Here is an 18617-nt window from a genome sequence, read left to right as displayed (position 1 = left end):
CCAGCACCGCTCTGGCTCCCAGGATTCAGGGACTTTCCCTGCGGCTCCACACCTGCCTGAGTGCCAGTGCCAGAGGGGAACAGGCACTGTGCCCATCCTGCTGTGTGGACGGAGTGGGGCTGGGGAGGGGGTGCACACGCTGTACCTCTCACAGTTGTGCCCTGCCGTGTGGTCCCGGCAGCTCAGGCACTCGCCGGTGTAGGGGCTGCAGTCATCGGCATGGCCATTGCAGTGGCAGGGCTGGCAGCTGGGGAAGCCCCAAAAGCCAGGCAGGCAGCGGTCGCACTGCCGCCCGTACCCCCCGGGGAAGCAGTGGCACTGGCCTGTCTCCGCGTCGCAGAAGGTGTTGTAAGAGCCTCGGATGTGGCACTCGCACGCTGCAAGAAGAGGAGAGGGGCTGTGTTTCCATGGCGAGCCCTAAATGGAGGGCCCCGACCACATTCCAGCCCAGAGCCAACGGTTTACGTACGTCGGCATCCGCTCGGCCCAAACCCAAAGGTGCCAGGGGCGCATCTGTTGCACTGTCTTCCAACAACGTTGGGACGACACTGGCACTGTCCTCCGTTGGGGTCACACACCGAACTCAGGGAGCCCTGGGGGTCACACTGGCACGCTGAGCAGAGAAAAGCATTGTCAGGGAGGGAGTACCATGGCGCAGGACACAAACCACCTGCTCATCCCACGCACATGTCTTTCCCGTGCAAACCACTCTGCCTGCAAGCGCTATCCAGTTTTCAGGCACTATTTGCCCTACAAAAGTACATGGTTACGTACACAGCGCAGTCTCATGCAATAGCGCAGAAATGCTGAATATGATGTTCCTGCAGACGTCTGTCATGGGAGTTTTCACAACGCTTCTGCTGTTTTCCAGGCACCGGTATCTTTGAAAAGTTTCCCAGGCGCTGTTTGTGACCACATCTTCACCTGAGCCTCCCACTGTGAATATGTCCAGCGATTTGCAGTATGGCATGAGAACAAGCTACAAAACAATTTTACAACGACAAAGTGTTACTATTCATAAATAGCCTCCACCAAAATGGTGGAAATTCAGTACTATACTGCTTCCTATCATCCTTTTTTCGCAAAAGAACCAAACAGGCAGACAGAATTTGGAAGGGAAAGGACAGCATTTCTCTAGGTTTTGGTAGAACAGTTCTGATATCTACCAAATTCTTACCAAATCTACCAAATTCTACCCATCCAAAAGAAAAAGGCTGACACTGACATTCATGACATACATGGCACACATCAGCCTCCTCAGAGAAACTACAGGTCTGTGGAACTAGCAGCTGTCCTGTAAAATACAGCAAAAGCCTATTAGCAGAAAAACAACCCACATACTTTGAGACTGAAGAAACCTGCAGTGCTCTATATTGTTCAGTTAAAATCTGGCTTCAAACATGAGCAATTTCATTGCATGCATGCATGCCAGAGTAGATGCAAACTTTCAGGCTTTTAAATACACTTTTCCCCTGAGCATCCCCAAAACAACATCTGCTCACAGAGTCAATGAGAGTGTATGGGTTCTCCGTCTCTGTATCCACCGAGGAGTACTGGGACAGCTCCAGGCGGATCGTGTAATTCAGCCCCTTCTCGAAGCAGACGGGCCGTGGGAGAACTACATATCTGGATTAGGAACAGGAAATAACTCTTACTTCAAATGTCCAGCACCATAAAGTGTTTCAGGTGGCCCTATAAAGCAATCGAGATAACGGAAAGCAGCCAAGACCGAGCAGAACAAAAGCTACAATGTGAAAAAGCTGCTTTGCAGGCTTGTGCAAGTCAGATCCGGAAAAGCTTATCAGCAAGGAGAAGAGTCTTACCGATGTTCGCTCACAGGCTGTGCAAACACTTCTCTCCCTCTTTACTCAGTGAACAGAATGAATCAAAATATGAGAATAAACTTCAAAGCTTTGAGTCTACAGACGCAATACTAAATACGCTTTTATAACTCATCAGAAATTAAATTTCATCCATTTCCATAGAGGCCAAACTGAAACCATGACGTTAGTCTCTCTCCTTTTTCTAATTGTTTTTTCTCCTTTTGCCCCATCCCGTTATACTGACCTGGAGCCGGGTGACAGCGAGACGACCTGATTATCATCATCGGGAACAGTATTGCCACACCGGCTACCCGTGGGAATCTTCCCTGGGCGCGAGACGCTGATCACAGCTTTTTCCCACTGATCCGGCAACTGGGAGGAAAAAAAGGCTGATCAGCATCAAGCAGCAGCCATAAGTCCCCGGGAGGATCCAGAGCTCTGACCAGGAAAAGAGAGCACACAGATCGGGTGCTCACTGTGCCTCAGGGAGGATAGGGCTGCAGCTCCAGCATCAATGGGACATCTACCGGCTGCAGGTTTGGGCTGAGACAAGGCAAAGTACATGCCCCTGGGCAGCCTCCAGCACAGCCTCTCTCCACCTCTCCTCAAAAAACATGACTAGGTGTAGGTGGTCATCTGTGGCACGGCATCAGCGGGTGGTTTAGAGACTGCTTCTTACCCCATCTCTGGGTACTGCACCTGAGTGTTTTACAGCAGTCAGTTGCTGCCAAGCTTTAGGCAAGGAGCTGGGAGGACTTTTTTCTTTCCCTTCACCCTACGAATTATTCACAGCCAAAACCATTGGCTTGCAAACTCTTGGCTGCAGGCATTTAACATCCAAGACAGATAATTTGCCTCTTTAAGGCACATAAGAGCATTTCCACCGATTAGAGCCTGTCTGGCTGATGCCAAATTCATATTCTAATCTGTCCTGACAGGACTTGTCACTTTTTAATTTGCTGATTAAATAGGTGCAGAAACAATACAATAACGAAAGAAACTGTGAAGCAAATAATGCTAGAATTAGTCAACATCTTACTGGATTTTCACACACCTCAGGTATTTAACTGAGCTTCCATCCCTGCCTTTGAGTCCTGGTGACTCTGGGAAGCACTGGGGTCCTGTCAGTTGAGTACTGGGACAGTCAGCACCTGCTGTGAGGCAGCAATGCCCATACCCACAGACCTACCTGTGGCTCATAGCGGACCAAAATATCATACTCCATGGAGTAGGGAATGTTGTCGATATAGAATTCCAGGTACGCTCCCTCAGGGACCCGTACGAATCCTATACCTGTCCACGACGGTGTGCGGTCCGGTGTGTACTGGCGCTCTATTATGTTTACTCCCTACAAAAACAGAGAATAGAGATTTTAATACCGATACACTAAATTTACAAGCCCCTTGGCACTGAGTGAAGTGGTGAGGTCTGCTGACTGATCACTTCTGGATCGCAGCATTCATTGATTACATCCCAGAGAACACGAATTCACACACATGCACACTGTTGCTCTTCCACTTAATAATATAAAAAAAGCAAGAAAGATGAAATAAAACAACACTGCACAACTCTTCATCCATTTCTCTGTTATGGTGAAGAATGACATTAAAAAACTCGCTGTGAGTAACTAATCTGCCAGCTACGACATGATGTTCACCGTAAGGAGTTTTGCATCACGTTCGTAGCAGTAGGATTTACTACTCTCTTAACTGCCAAAGTTGAGTGCTAATTGCTTCCTGATTACACCAGGCTGGTCCAAACCAAACCACTGCTCAGGACAGCATTTGAAAAGCACATCATGGCTGTCATGAGCAGGTTTATCACTAAATAACAGAGATCGTAATCATCAATAGATATTTAACAGCTAAATCAACATGTGGTCACTCCTTTCAGACTGAGGTGCCATATACAACAAAGAAGAGGAAAAGGCAACAGAAAATGGAAACATGCAGTGTTCAAACTTCCCATTTCAAATATATCTGTATCCACAAATAGTTCTCTCCATAGAACAACATCCTGTGCATTCCTAAGGAAGCTACTTCAGTAGAAAGGGATAAAATGTAAGGAAATGCCTACATATATATACACATCACTTCAGGATGTCCCCTCAAGTATTCTCACACTCTTTGAAGAGAATCTGGCTATATGTTGTTACCCTTTGGCTTTGCACAAAGGGTTGGAGTTGCCCAGAAAGGATGGAAGGCAGGATAGGAGCAAGAGTGTGCAGCTGTGGGGAGCATGGGGGCTCGGCAATGCCTGAAAATCCCTGCAATGGTGTCCCACTTCATTTTGTCTTGTGCTGGGTCCCTGTCTGGGAATTCACAGAGTTTTAGTTTGCCAACAGATTTGTGAGAAAGCTTTTCAATATCGGTGCTTTTTAAAATGGTTTGTTTGGAAGGTTTCAGGAGGGAAACCAGTGGCACATCCCCTCATTCTGCTTGACGAGGAGGGTTTTCATAATGGGCTCCTCCACCTCCAAGCCTCAGTACCACCTCTCCAGTCGGGCAGACAGAAACACACCAAAAATCCTGTGCCTGCTCACATGCCCTCCACTGTGGTCCAATTTCTTCTCTGCCCTGTCTTCTCTCCCTGCAGCTAAGAGCAAGAGTGCTCTTCCTTGGCTGAAGCTGAAAAGTGGCCACACTTTGCCTGAAACAGATAAATTAGGACCAAGTTCCCCATTTGCAGGCAGACAAGGATCTCCTGCTTTAGAGAAACCATTATCTCACCTCTCTGATTCCTTGCTGGAGGCAAAAATAATTGATGGAATCACCTAGATGCTATTAATGAATTAAAAACAAGACTGTGTGGTGGCAAATGGAAAGAGCAAAACAAACGAAGAAGAGCAAAACAAACTAAAGGCAACCTCACTACCAAAAACAGTTTCCTGCACAATCAGCTATGGCTTTAGTCTTAATAAAAGAAATGTTACTGATGTACCAGAACTCTAAAAGCCATGACAATGTGCTTAAACACGTGCTTTGTTTCCTCCCAGTTTCAGAGGCAGCAAAGAGAAGAGCCAGTGTCAGTGTCCACCTGCTCTTGAGAAGAAGAGGGGAAGGAAGTGGGTGCAGTGGGTGCATACGCAGTGGGGTACAGAGAGGGATGTTAACAGGAAACTAACTGTACAGTCATGACCAAAGAAACAGGTTTAAAAGGATGACATTGCCCCCGCAAAATGACTTCATTATCTATCGATACTAAGATTGAAGACGGTCTTCCGATACAATTCAGTTATGTGTTTTCCACACTTTAATTGCAAAACACTCAGGATATACAACAGATGTTTCCAACGCTCAAATGGTGAAACGACTTTCCCACAGTTGTCCAGGCACACCAGCCCATGAAAACTGCTACTCACGAGACCCAGGCTGGCTTCCTCTGCCTCGTAGATGTAATGATCGAGTGAAATGAAGTAATAGCCAGGCTCCACCTGGCTGCACTGACGTCCAAACATGTGGGGCCGGCATTCGCACTGGCCAGACTGACTCGAGCAGCTAAAAGGGAAGAGCAATGAAATTACAACGCATTTTGGTTACACTGAGATGGTGCTAGAGCTCTCTTCTGCTTTGACATTTTAAGGGAAACAGGGGAAGAAGTGCTTCTGGACACAGCTGTGTCCAGACACGAGATGTTCTTCAGCTCTGCAGCTGGACCATCTGCACTGCTAAGGGGCAGTGTGGTCCCGGGTGCAATCTTGGCTCAACCCAACTATTTTCTTCCCAAACAACTCCTAGGCTCAGGCTGGGAGCTAGCAAAGGCCAGCAGGTAGTTTGCCTGTGGTTTCCTCTGTTTGGATGGCAAGAGGATTTCATGCTATGGATGCAGGCGGCTCCCTGGGGCCAGACAGAGTCCTGGGAGAGCTTCACTTGCTACCACAGACGTAGCCAGGAGGTATGTCTGTCCTGCAAGCCAAGGGCAGCCCCTGGCTCCAGGCTTGCAGGCCATGCAAGCAGTGTATCTGCTTGTGCAGGCTCAGGCAAAGCAAGAACATGCATGACCCTGTGTGCCCCAGGACACCGAGCTGCTCTCGTATGCTGTGAAACACATCCCGGGAGGTCGTCCACCAGCAACTATGCACAAGGAAAAATCACATCTGGCTTTTTAAAAGTAGGACATACATAGCCAGAGATGTGGAACAGACAGAACCGTCACTCTGTGGAATGCAGCAGGTCTGTCCAGGGTGACATGGAGCAGCTCCACTTCCTTCTTAACAAGCCATTTTCTTTTCTTGATGCGGCTCTATCACTAAACTGTGTTTTGACCCCAGAGTATCCACCTTTCATCATGAGGAACCCTTGGGCAGGCTGTATTTTTGCACATGCCTGCTCATACTTTTTCATAGGAAGATTTTTAGTCCGCCAAAACATGCTCTTTAAATTGGAATAGAACTTAGAAACATCTTCTAAAGCCAAACTCCTCCAGTTTCTGTGGAAAATCCCTGTATTTCTCAAGCCCCCATTCTAAGAACAATTTTTAGCTGAAATCATTTCTGAAATCGTGGGGATTCACTTAAACATTCCCCTTGAGATGCCAGAAGTGCCCCATCTGCCCCAGAAAGGGAGCTGCGTAGTTTCCCCTCCGGGGATGGCAATGACTCCCCTGGCTGAGTTAGGGCAAGGGGACGAACTCTGGGTGCCCCAGGCGCTGCATCTCACATCCCAAACAGGAGCCAGGAGGCAGCAATTCAGCACCTGAGGAGAGGAGCCCCGGGGAGGGTGAAGCTCCCCATCCCTGCTGACGTTAGAGAGCGAAGCTGGGGGCTGGAGCTGGGCTTCGTGTCTGTCCCGTGGGTGGCCAGAGGAACGCACAGCTGCTCCCTGCCCGCGCCAGGACAGGACGCCGCACGTCCCCTCCCCATGTGGTTTTGCAATCGCTGGGCTCGGAGCATAGGAAACAGGCTGCAAAGCAATTGAGCTGTACCCCAAATCCCTGGAAACGGCTGCGCTGGGGGAGCCATGCTGAGCTGTGCGGCACAACCGATCTGTGCACACGGAGCAAGCATGGAGTAAATAACCGCTAAGAGCCACTCCACTGTCGGCCAAGGGGTAATAATTTGCTCAGAAGTGAGGGGGAGAGACAGCCCATGGGATGTTCCCACAGCAATCCCTGCTGCAGATGGGGAGTCTGCAGGCTGTGATGACCTACAGGAGTCACATCAGGACCAGTCCCAAACTCCCCTGGTGTGGTCCTGAAGGATTCTCCAGTGGGAAATAGTTTGTCCACCCCCTTGGAAAACCTCTGCGGCTTTAGACAAGAGCAGGACATTTCAAAGGGTTTGTGGAGGGAAGCCGGGGCAGGATGGGGAAGAGCAAAGGAACGTGCTGCTGGTCAGAGGAGCAGTCTGGCTACTTGGCACCTCTCTGAACAACCAGTTAAGCCAGGACTTTCCATGCTCTTACTGATAGAGGCATCTTCAAAATCTTTTCTTTGAAAAATCTTTACCTCCACAATGGGCACTCCCAGGTTCACATCCCAACCCATGCAGCAGCAGTACTATGCAGCTTTCCCCAGCACTGATGGAGAGAGAGACAGACTGGCCCAAGGGCCAATTTGGGAGCAAATCAATGACCAGCCTGATGGCCCCTGTTACCATCTGATTCCTGCTTTGATCCTGTCATCAGAAAACTTTGACACAGACCATATCCCTGGTTATGGCCAAGACAAACCTTAATGAATGGCTGGCTCCTACCCCAGCTGACTGAAGGTAGAGCAGCGCTAAAAACAGTTTTATGTGTTCACTTGCATCGATGGCACAGAGGCTGCTCAGCACAGAAAAGACAAGGGTGCCTCCGTCACCCCTTGCTGCAATGAAGACCTGCTGCATTTGGAGCAGAAATACATTCCCGAACACCCTCATCCAGAGCACACTGAGCCCTGGATGTTGCGGTTGCAAATGAAGCGACACTCACTGGGGTGAATGATTACAGGAAAGTAACTGGGCTAAGACTCACTTGTTATTCAGCGCTCCTCCCGGGTCACAGTCACACGGCCGACATCCATCCATGTCATTGCTCAGGCCCCAGTGCTCAGGCTGAGGGAAGAAACATCACTAGTGCTGTAACCTGATGCCAGTTTAATCCTATCTACCCCAAAGGCATTTTTTTAAATATTCAGCATAAGCTACCCCACACTGCTTCCCTGGTTGTGGGTCTACTCCCACAACCACCAATAAAATATCCTCCCCATCTTCTCCGCCTTGTGAGATCTTGTCACTCTCTACAACTACCTGAAAGGAGATTATACAGAGGTGGGTTTTGGTCTCTTCTCACAAGTTACAATGGGTAAGACAAGAGGAAATGACCTCAAGTTACACCAGGGGAGGTTTACGTGAGACATTAGGAAAAACTACACTGAAAAGGTTATCAAAGACTGGAACAGGCTGCCCAGGGAAGTGGCATGTGTTTAAAAGCCATCTAGATATGGTGCTCAGGGACATGGTTTAGAAGTGGGCCTGGTAGAGTTACGTAACGGTTGGACTGATGATCTTAAAGGTCTTTTCCAAAGAAAAAACTACTGTATCTCCAGGGTGCAAGAAAAAAACCCATATCTTTCCATCTATTTTAAAAACAAAATTCAGGAGGACTCAAGCCCAGAGACCACACTCTTGCACCACTTATACCAGTTTGGGCTCCAGAACCACAGCCCAAAAATCACAGCCCAGTCTTTCACACTGCAACAGAGAGCCGTGCACGGGGCTTTGAGTGGGGCACTGCCCTTGCAGGGCTGCTACTCTGCAACTTGTTGGACAGACAGACTTGTTTAGCCTTTCCATGTAGTTCACTGTTAGACAGCCTGTCAGTGTTTATACAAACACATCCAGTTATCTGACAGTGTGTTTCTATAACACTCCAGCATGCATAAACACCATGTGGAAATGTATGTGTATGAAATAATCCCTGCCTAAAATAATGGCCTGCGTAGAAAAGAATTTTTTTTATAACATTGACCGTCTTGTCTTTCACCTCAGCGAGGGCTCCAGCAGAACTGCACCAGATCCCTCATTTTCACAGAGCAACCACTGTAGGTATCCTAATGTCTCACTCCGTACGGTCCTGAGAATTAACCTAACGCTCTTGTCTGCCTTGATGCGGCTTCCAGTACCCTACAACAGTGTGTTTCAGAGCTCCTGACATCTGAGGTGCCTGCTCTGGTCTGAACACTGGGCACCGCTCGCAGGCAGTCAGAAACAGCGGCACCTTGCTCCACGCTTTCTGCACACCAGCCTCCCTCATACCAGCATCTCCTAATTTATTTTATGGTAAGCTACTTACCAGGCACTGATTGCACTGCTTTCCTGTCACCAGGCGCTTACAATAGCAGTTTCCTGTCTCCGAATCACAAGGATTCCCCCCAGGGTGGGTACCCAGAGGATTACACGCACAAGCTACATTGGGAAACACAAATAGGCAGGTCAAAACACAGGATTTGAGTTACATTTTAGATGGTATCCTTAAACATCTACATTAAAGCTTCCCCTGAATTCCCCAGGACAGAGTAATTGTCCACTTTGCCCACCACCCATCCCAGTAAGTCTTCCCTGGCTTAAAGACTTATAATTAAAAATAAATAAGGAGGATTCTCCTATTTCCAGTGAATACACTAGAAGGATGAGCTGAGGAACTGAGTTTTAAGGGTGGGTGGACTCCAAGCTACAATAAATCTACAAGAATGTTTTTCCTTTAGCAAAAACATGAAACAAAGGAAAAAAACCATCCCGCAAACCAACTTCTCCTGCCTTTAACTGCTCCTCAAAGAGCTTTTGATCACACATAAAGGAACATATGTTTTTACTCACACTGACAACCCACTGGGTCATCGGCACTCAGACCATAGAAACCTTCTTTGCAGAGGTCACAACGTTCCCCTTCGACAAATAATTTACAACGGCATTGTCCAGCAATGAGGCCAGTGGAGAAATCGGTGTAGCGATCGCAGATGCCACCATTTTGGGAGCCAGCTGGGTCACAGTCACAAGCTAAGAAAAAAGCATCATGCATGTTTTATTAACTGCTGCAAGAGAAAAGGCCAAGTCTCACACTGAATTATTTAAACTGAGCTGCTGTGTACAGAGAATGTATCACTCCTGCAAGTATTACACATGGCATGGGCTCAACACATAATGACCAGATAAATTTTCAGATTCTCAGAGAGAAAACAAAACCCAGCAAGATTTGAAGACCTCCAAGACAACCATCTTCCCTCAAGGACTTTTGTTCAGGAGCACAGTACTGCCCCCAAAAAGGCCAGTAAACCCTAAATTCTCCAGTGAAAGCCCTGAGGGAGGCAATGGTTGGGATGTCATTGAGAAGAGAAGGCTCCAGGGAGAGCTTATAGCAGCCTTCCAGTACCTGAAGGGGCTACAGGAAAGCTGGGGAGGGACGGTTCACAAGCGTGTGTGGCGACAGGACATAGGAGGGGCAATGGTTTTAAACTAGAGCAGGGTAGATTTAGACTAGATATCAGGAAGAAGTTCTTTACAATGAGAGTGGTGAAACACTGGAATGGGTTGCCCAGGGAGGTGGTGGAGGCTCCATCCCTGGACACATTCAAGGTCAGGCTTAATGAGGCTCTGAGCAACCTGATCTAGTTAAAGATGTTCCTGCTCACTGCAGGGGGGTTGCACTAGATGACCTTTAAAGGTCCCTTCCAGCCGAATGCATTCTACGACTCTACGATTTCCCCCCCAAGGAGTGGGGTTGCACTTACGCTCACAGACATCGGGGTCCCGCAGATCTCGCTCCGGATGCTGGAAATAGAAGGGCTTGCACTGCTCACAGTTGCGCCCTATGGTGTTGTGCTGGCAGTCGTCACACACCCCCCCGCTGGTATTCCCCGTCGTCATGTACACAGCCATGTCAAAGTGGCACTGGCTGGAGTGACCATTGCAGTTGCACTCTGTGTCAAAGACAGAAAGCAAAGTAAGAGTCCGGCCCCAAGGGAGATGCAAGTCTGCAGGAACAGCACACCCAAGTCAACCAAAGAACATGCGAGACTTTACATATTGTCACAGGCTCTCAAGTAACAGCATGTAAGGCTCACATCAGACTCCAGCTGTGTGTTTTACTCTAACTCACTTTTGCATGCATTACTATTGCGGCCTTCAGCAGGTCGCCAGGGTAAGTCATGGTAGAAATCCAAACACTGTTCACAGTTTAATCCTTTGGTATTATGCCTGCACATGCAGTGCCCATGGACCTGTCATTAAAAAAAAAAAAAGATGGAAAAAAGAATAATTTAATTGTATTAGGTTATAAAACAGGATGGGAAAAAACAAACATGCTCCAATTAATGTAAAATCTAGCTAGTACACAATGGTACCGCACTTTCTAAGACCTTAATACATAAAACTCCATGTAGGAAGACATAAAGGGCCACAGAAGTGTCCTTTATCCACCAAGAAGAATGCCCTTGTACAAATTTGTCCTTCTTTCCTTACCAAAACGGATGCCAGAATAAATGCTTTTAGTCACGAACAAGGAGAATACAGTTCCACCTCAATAATCACAAAAGCCTCTCAGATCTAGAAGTTAGCTGTTAATTAGCTATTAACATGCAACTAGTTATACCAGCACTTTTACAGCCCAGCACCTTCTTTCCAGCCCTACCTTGCCTCTCAAAGTGAAGACACCAGACAGTTTGGATGGGTTTTATTAATCAACCTCAGGCTTTGACTTCAACATGTACAGAACAAGCACTAAGTAGACCAAGAGTGATTGTGTGACAGATGCTGCCATAGATGATGAGGACTATACCAGCACCGGAGCCATGATTTTAAAGGCAAAGCCAGTCTTGCTGCTGCATGGGTGGTGACATTTCGCCAAAAGCACAGGGCAGCGGAGCACACCCGCTCACCAGCATCCTGTGGCCCCTGGGACAACTCACATGAGCTCCCCGTATGCTTCCACATATTCTCCCAGTTAATAACTCACTCATAAACACAAGTGCTATTACTGCTTGTCAGGCAAAAATCATGTGGAAAAACAGGACCCAGAAGCAACATGGAACTTGTGCAGCAGCGTGTAACACAGGCAGCAGGATTTGTCTTCAGAGCCTGCTGTTAATCAGGGCTACAGACTCCACTTCTCAGCTGATAACAACTGATACAAACATGGTTCATATTTGATTCACAAAAGTATTTCATCCTTTGATGCCTCTATTCACTTCATTAGGATAGCCAACCCGACCCACACACCCATCTCTGGCCCCATACAGTTACACTCCCTTTTTGGCACTCCTACCTTTTAATTTCATCAGCTCTTTAACATAATTAGAAAAGGAATGCTACACCAATTTTCACCTAATCTGAGCTCTCCTGCTTGACTAACACCAATAATGACAGACAGTTTGCTGAGGAGGAACAGTTTTAACAGTTTTAACAGTTTCTTGTTTGAAAATTAAAGGTGAAGAAGGGGGGGGGTGTCAGAGTGTCATCTTTAAATTTGTGTTTAAATCACTTAAAAGAGGCACAGACAGGAACAGCTTTAAGCAGGAAGGCGTCAATATTTACCATTCCTTCCACATCTTCATTAAAGCCATCCACCGGTGCACACTCGCTGGCATGTCCGTAGCAGAAACAGTTCCCACGCACAACCATGTCGTAGATGGCATAGTAGTACTTCTCTCTGATCTCCATCCTGGAGTCCAAAAGATTATCTCCCAGCGTATGGAGCTTGATGAATTTGACTCTCAGATTTGTGATCTTTAATAGGTCTGCAGGGGATGGAAAAAAAAACCAAACAACACAACAAACCTCATTTTGCAATTATTTACCAGATATTGTATTGAATGGGAGGAAGCCAGGAGCGACTTCCCAATCACATTTCCTATGGGCAGATTAGATCGGATTTAATTTCAGCACTTACGTACTACACACCACATAACTTCATACTCCCAAATTTAAAAAAAAAATTCTTTTACTACAGGTTGATCACTGTATCAGTTAGTTTAAGCTTAATTAAAAATATTAGTCTATTTTATTGGATATATACACAGGCACAAGCATTAGAGGCATACACAGCACCATCGAAAAGACACTAGTTACTTGTTCTTTGGGGCTTTAAAATGTAAGATAGGGCAAGACTTGATATTAAGGAACTTCTGACAAAGTTTAAGAGTTGAGTTTAGGAGTTATGTAACCTTGGGAGAAAATGTTAGTTGGAAACAAGACATGATTAATTCTTTCTTATACGTGCAACTTTCCTAGTAAATACAATTAGTTACGTTTTGCTGAAAGAAGAAACACACCATCACTGACCAAATACAATGGAGAAGTTCTCAGGGGATAAAATATGAGAAGACAATATAGCAGCAATCAATTCCACCTACATGTTCACTTTGCTATTGTGAATCCTGTGCAATTTCTTACTGCCTTGAAACTAGACTTGAAAAAGGACTTCAAGCCCATGAAAGTAGAGTCTCTGCTCGTTTGCTAAAATCCATTCAACTGATATAGCAACTGACAGACACTCTTCTACTTCAGATATTTTCTTCTGCTCCAGTTAGCTTTACGCAGGACATGAACCGAAACTCAGAAGGCATATTAAATTGAAGGTCAAGTTTAAGACCAAGCACTGCAATTCCCTACTCAGGCCAAATGCCCCACAAGGTTTCTCTTTGAGCCACACTCAGTAAGAGATCTACCTTTGCATTCCTCAATGGTCATGACCATACACGAACGCTACAGCAATCTGTGCTTCATGACCACAGCTGCATGGCCGAGCCATGCAGTGGTACCACGGGCAACCATCCCACAGTCATGACTCAGATGTTCTAAAAAACAGAAGACGATCCCCTTGATTTTAGCTGCCTTTGTAGTTCCGTTTCTTTGCTTTCTGAATGCTGTAAAATTGTGTTCCAAGGTTTCTCTCCACTTTCATGAATATAAATCCCTGATCAATTAAGGAAAGGACCAACTACAACGATGAGTGTTAATCACTTGAGGTGACAGTGCTGACCATTATATCCCAGCACATCACTGCCTGATTCACGAAAAGAAGCCATTCCACAAATGTATTCACATGACTTTAAAACTGTTATTGGCGCTAATATATGACTTTATTTGGGACTTATTGTTTTTTTGGGAGCAAATAAGCACAGAAATGCCTTCAAAGGAGCCTGGAAGGTAACTGCATACATACTCTGAATCCTTGGACTGTATGGATCTTCAATTCGGAAAGCAGGATCTAAAACACGATATATTACCTGAAGGAAAAACGGTACAACAAACAATTCAACTTTAAGAGAATCTGAATTTGTATAGGAAAAGTCTAGACAATAAACATTGAAAACTCGTCTCCCTCTGACCTCTCCCTCGGTTGAAGGTTCAATGTCGGAGTATCGGGAATCACAAATGATATCATCCACTTTCTTCATGGGTCCAGTTGAAATCCCAGGAAACGAACTCTCACAGTCATATGCAAAATACCTATATACTTGCCATGTGTTTCCAAAATCAGATGATCTTTCTATCAACATTGCAGCAGGGCGGAATGTCTGATAGTAAGAAAACCAAAAGAGATTTTATTCAGTTAATTATTACTTCCATTTACACCTTGTGCTTTTAAGTGTGAGCAATCCATATGTCTGGATTTTAATCTCTCCCTGCATTGACTATTTCCAATATTTGGAAGTATTTGTATGCTGATCTGACTTTCTGCTTAGAGGCAGATCTTTGAAATAACACACATCAAACCACAGACAGCACTCAGAGGTCAAGTACATAAACACACTCACAATAAATAAGCAAACTTATAAATTTTTTGGATTCCAAATCAAAGGGATTGTTTCCATTGCTTGTGGAAAGCAGTACAGCCTTCTCCCTTGCTGCACCCCCTTGCTTAATCTTCTGCAAAGGACCTAATGGGCCTCCTCCACCGCCCTGGGGACCAGGAGGCCACTGCCAGTGCTTCCCTTTGAGCTCTGATGCCCAGAAGTTCTTGCCGAGCAGTTACCTCTGACGCTCAGAAGAGCCCTGGGCTTGCCCAGCTCTCTCCGTCCAACCACACCACCTCTTGCAGCGTCCCTGCTGTTCTCTGCCATCCAGCCTCTGGGCTGCAGCAAGAAAAACTTTCTTTTCTAAGGAGACTGAGAGCTTCAGCTTCATCCACTCTGACTGCATTTGACTCCCCCAGTTGCCAGTGACCCTCCTCCAGCTGGCTTTGACAAGGCTCCAGCAGGCTGAATTTGCTTCACACAAACCACCATCCTTCTTATCTACATATATTCAACTTTAGAACAGCTGGCTAGTGAGATTTTAAAAGTATTTTTAGTCTCTCTGTCCTAAAAATCTCACATTTCAATCTATACCTTGCCTTTCAAAAAGTAGATATTAACAACTGGCTTGCACCTACCAAGAAATGCCAACAGTCTCTTCATTAGTTCTATGTATTCTAAAGAGGCCAAGCACAAAAGCATTTTGGTCATAGCTGGAAGAAATTTTCTGTCTGCTTCCTGGCTGAAAATATCTCACAACTTTAAAACTGGTATCTCACCCAACAAAAAAATGTAGCGACCCAGAGGCAAGGCAGCTCAAGCATCTACTGCACAAGCAAAGTCAACAAATCATCATTACAACTGTCTTTCACCCACAGTCTCCCTCCTAATGGCAGACCAAGGCCAGTGGCACCAAGGCACGATGGCTGCAGCACCCACATCAGGTCACGGGTCTCTCGGGGGTCCCTTGCTGTCAGGGTCCACCAGAATGGACCACCTTCCACCTCTGCCATCACCCTGAGGCAGGGGTGACTCAAGTCAGCACCACAGGAAAGAAGAACCAGCTCTCCTAGAAAGCTGATGGGTAAAAATAAAGAGATTAATTTGTCTACATGCGAACAGCAGAGATTTAGCCCTGCAGGAACTGCAGCTCCTGAAACCTCAGCTGAAGGTTGCCACTGCGGTTTGCCTTGGGATTTAGGATGTACAGGACATAATCTGCCATTCCAAGACATCTGTTTATAAAGAAACAAAGACACTTTGTGTACAGATGTTCCTCCTTCCTGAAGATCTCTCCACTTGCCAAATGCAAACTGATACAACAGCCAATTTTTTTTTAAGAAGAAAAATCCTTGCTACTATATGATTTATCTAACAATCTTCTAGAACACATTCTCCAGAGAGAGAGACACCAACACAAACTCCAGCTTCAGTATGACTCCTTCTGCAGTCTTGCTGGTGTCCAACCACAACTCAAACCACTGGTCACAACTCAGGCTTTCTGTGTGTTTTTAGTTAATGGTTGGTAGCTCTAAAAAATCAGGGCAAACAGCTCAGACAAAGCCTAAATCCTAAATAGCAAATAGATGTGAAAGTATACGAGACATCTCATTTCCTCATGTTTTAGGGTTCAGGGTAAGGCTGCGGCTTCCTTACCTTGAAGGTCATAATGAGATGAGTGAAATGAAACTCAGCCTCCAGGTTCAGCTGAACAGTCACGTTCTCCAAACCTGCAGGGGGAGAGAAAAGAAGTCGTGCAGCCAACAAGGACACCCGCCAGCCTCTATGTCTAAATTTTGCCAAAGCTCTTCTCTCCAGTGGTGCAGAGACTCTACTCTTTGCCACTTGGCTCTGCTGTCAAAAAGGGATATGGGGGTGAGGGCATTACTGAGGAGGTACGGGGGAGACACCGAGGCCAGGCCAAAATGTTTATCGCAGATGGGATTGCCGTGCATCACCTGCACCAACACGTTACACCCAAAGTGCAAGCCTGCAGTGCCGTACTGGCGAGCAACGCTAGAGGTTGGGTAAGGATGGGGACTGCATTGGGTTGGATCTCGGCACAAAGCACCCAGCGGTGGTACAACGGGGACGCTGAGCGTGGTGACTACAGGCTGTCCTCACACACTGCAGCCTGTCTCACAGCCACAGAGACACCCCAAATGTCACCAATGGCTGGTGGAGGCTGTTTCCCACCCTTCCTCACTCACTCTGGGCTCTTCCGTCCTTCCAGACGCAGGAACGGTTCCTTTACAATCTGGTTTTGAAATAGCCCTAAAGCAACTATTGTAGCCTGGCTTTGCAGTCATGAGGGCTAGGAAACTGGTGAGAGACAAAAGGCTTTCCAAACTCTGCTGTACGACTACCTACAGTCAAGGACTCCACACAGAAAGGAAGAAAAACAGTTACAAGTATTTTTATTTTGTCATGTGAAAAGATCTCTCGAAACAGTTGGATACTAATTAAACTGTAGTTAAAAATGTAAAAAAAAAAATCAAGATTTACAGAGGAGAAAGTGTAAGAAAAAAAAAATAAACCTACAAAGGACTCAAATTTTTGACCAGCTGTAAAATTATGTAGAGCATGCAGCAATGGTTCCTTCTGCTGTATGTCTGAATAGAAGAAAACATGAATTGGACAGAAAGAATCATTTGTTTTTCATTGTTGCAGGACATTTTCATGACCTTATGAGCTAAGAACTTTTCTGTGTGAATGCTGCCAAGCCTGTTGCAAAAAACATGAATTATTTGGAATGCTAGAAGAGAGTCGCTAGAGACAAATGTCTTGCACAGCTGATCTAAATGGTTAAAAAGGATTTAGTGAAAACTGCTCTTTACTAGGCAGCAGAAATGCTACAAATATTACCATTTTATTTTCATACACAGTTAAGACAGCTACTGCCAAGGCAGAAGGGATTTGCAGAAATCCCATTCTGTCCAGATGGCTTTAAGGCTTCAGGGTAGGATTGCTGTTTGAGAAACCTCAGTGCCTTGTTCTGTGTATGAAGGCATGCCAAAAGCATAACCATAAAAGTAAAAAAAAAAGCAGAGGAAGGATTTTAAAAAAAAAAAAAAAGAACACCAAACTAACATGCAATGGTTTACATTGTGTGTTGAGTTTTTTTTTTTACTAGCTGACTTGTTTCTGGCATTCATTTTATCATTTGGCATATGGTTACAGGAATCCAGGGAGCCCAGGAGGCAGAAGGCAATTTGCAGGGTAAGAGTTCTCCCGGGCTTTGGTCTCCAGGGGTAGGAGAGGGCAATGAGGTCTGCAGGCAGAGGGGCAGCCCCCAAACCTCCTCCTTCCCCATCCCTCCTCCAGCCCCAGCCCCGTGGAGTGGGGAAACCCTGATGAGCCTCCCTGGCAGCGTCGCCCCTGGATATTTACTCCTGGAAGGCTGCTCCACTCAAGCTGCCCAAACATGAGGGAGATCTGGAGCCACTGTGGGAAACTTTACTCTTTAGGAAAGGACTCTTGCAGAGTGGTGGGGCGGCTCCTTCCAACACACCCAGAGGGCTGAGGGGGCTTCCTTATGAATTAAGGACCACTCAGGGCACACAAAAGCAGCCAGTTTTACTCAGCCCTCCTCCAACAGCAGGATGCCTTCACAGGGCAGTAACCACCAGGCCAGAGATAACAGCAAACCCACGGGAACCCTTAAACAAAAGGAAGGAAAGCAGCTCCCAGGGAAACGCTCGTACCATTTTCCGACTGCCACCAGAGCTTCAGGCGATTCGGAGCGAAGGTGGTGACAACGTTTTCAATGCGGTGACTGTCAGGATTGAGAGTTTCATGGAAGGGATTCTCGGAGTCACATATGAAACATTTTTTGTCCTCCTGAAACAACAAAACAATCAGCATTACTGATTTTATCCGTGGGGTAATAGTTGTTTCCTGCAGATAAGAGCATTTTCCATCCATATCACATTCCAGTCATTTTGCCTGCAGGAGTCATCAAAGGTATTTTTTTTGTGGAAATGATAAGTGTATTTACCTTTATGAATTAATGCAAATTACCGAATGGAAAATATGCCAGGAATTCCATAAACTTTATTTTTAGGTGAGGTATGCTTTCTG

General features: G+C 46.2%; 1 protein-coding gene across 1 annotated transcript in view; it reads right to left on the bottom strand.

Annotated features, from left to right (window-relative positions):
• Window positions 1–18401, bottom strand: part of LAMB1 (laminin, beta 1) — a gene marked incomplete at its 3' end in the record, with an annotated part of 19444 nt that extends 1043 nt beyond the window's left edge. The window contains exons 1-17 of the mRNA XM_009873400.1: window positions 18242–18401; window positions 16194–16267; window positions 14130–14318; window positions 13964–14027; window positions 12334–12536; window positions 10901–11021; window positions 10533–10721; window positions 9622–9801; window positions 9098–9210; window positions 7778–7857; window positions 5185–5320; window positions 3013–3171; window positions 2068–2195; window positions 1503–1626; window positions 775–979; window positions 470–613; window positions 146–377 (exon numbers count right to left, since the gene is read on the bottom strand). Of these exons, the coding sequence (XP_009871702.1) occupies window positions 146–377; window positions 470–613; window positions 775–979; window positions 1503–1626; window positions 2068–2195; window positions 3013–3171; window positions 5185–5320; window positions 7778–7857; window positions 9098–9210; window positions 9622–9801; window positions 10533–10721; window positions 10901–11021; window positions 12334–12536; window positions 13964–14027; window positions 14130–14318; window positions 16194–16267; window positions 18242–18401 (2501 nt within the window). The remainder of the gene's footprint in view (window positions 1–145; window positions 378–469; window positions 614–774; window positions 980–1502; window positions 1627–2067; window positions 2196–3012; window positions 3172–5184; window positions 5321–7777; window positions 7858–9097; window positions 9211–9621; window positions 9802–10532; window positions 10722–10900; window positions 11022–12333; window positions 12537–13963; window positions 14028–14129; window positions 14319–16193; window positions 16268–18241) is intronic.
• Window positions 18402–18617: the final 216 nt, after the last annotated feature.

The sequence above is a fragment of the Apaloderma vittatum genome, unplaced genomic scaffold (genome assembly GCF_000703405.1).
Source record: "Apaloderma vittatum isolate BGI_N311 unplaced genomic scaffold, ASM70340v1 scaffold13017, whole genome shotgun sequence".
Classification (NCBI taxonomy): Eukaryota; Metazoa; Chordata; class Aves; order Trogoniformes; family Trogonidae; genus Apaloderma; species Apaloderma vittatum.
This window is presented reverse-complemented; position numbering and strand designations above follow the sequence as displayed.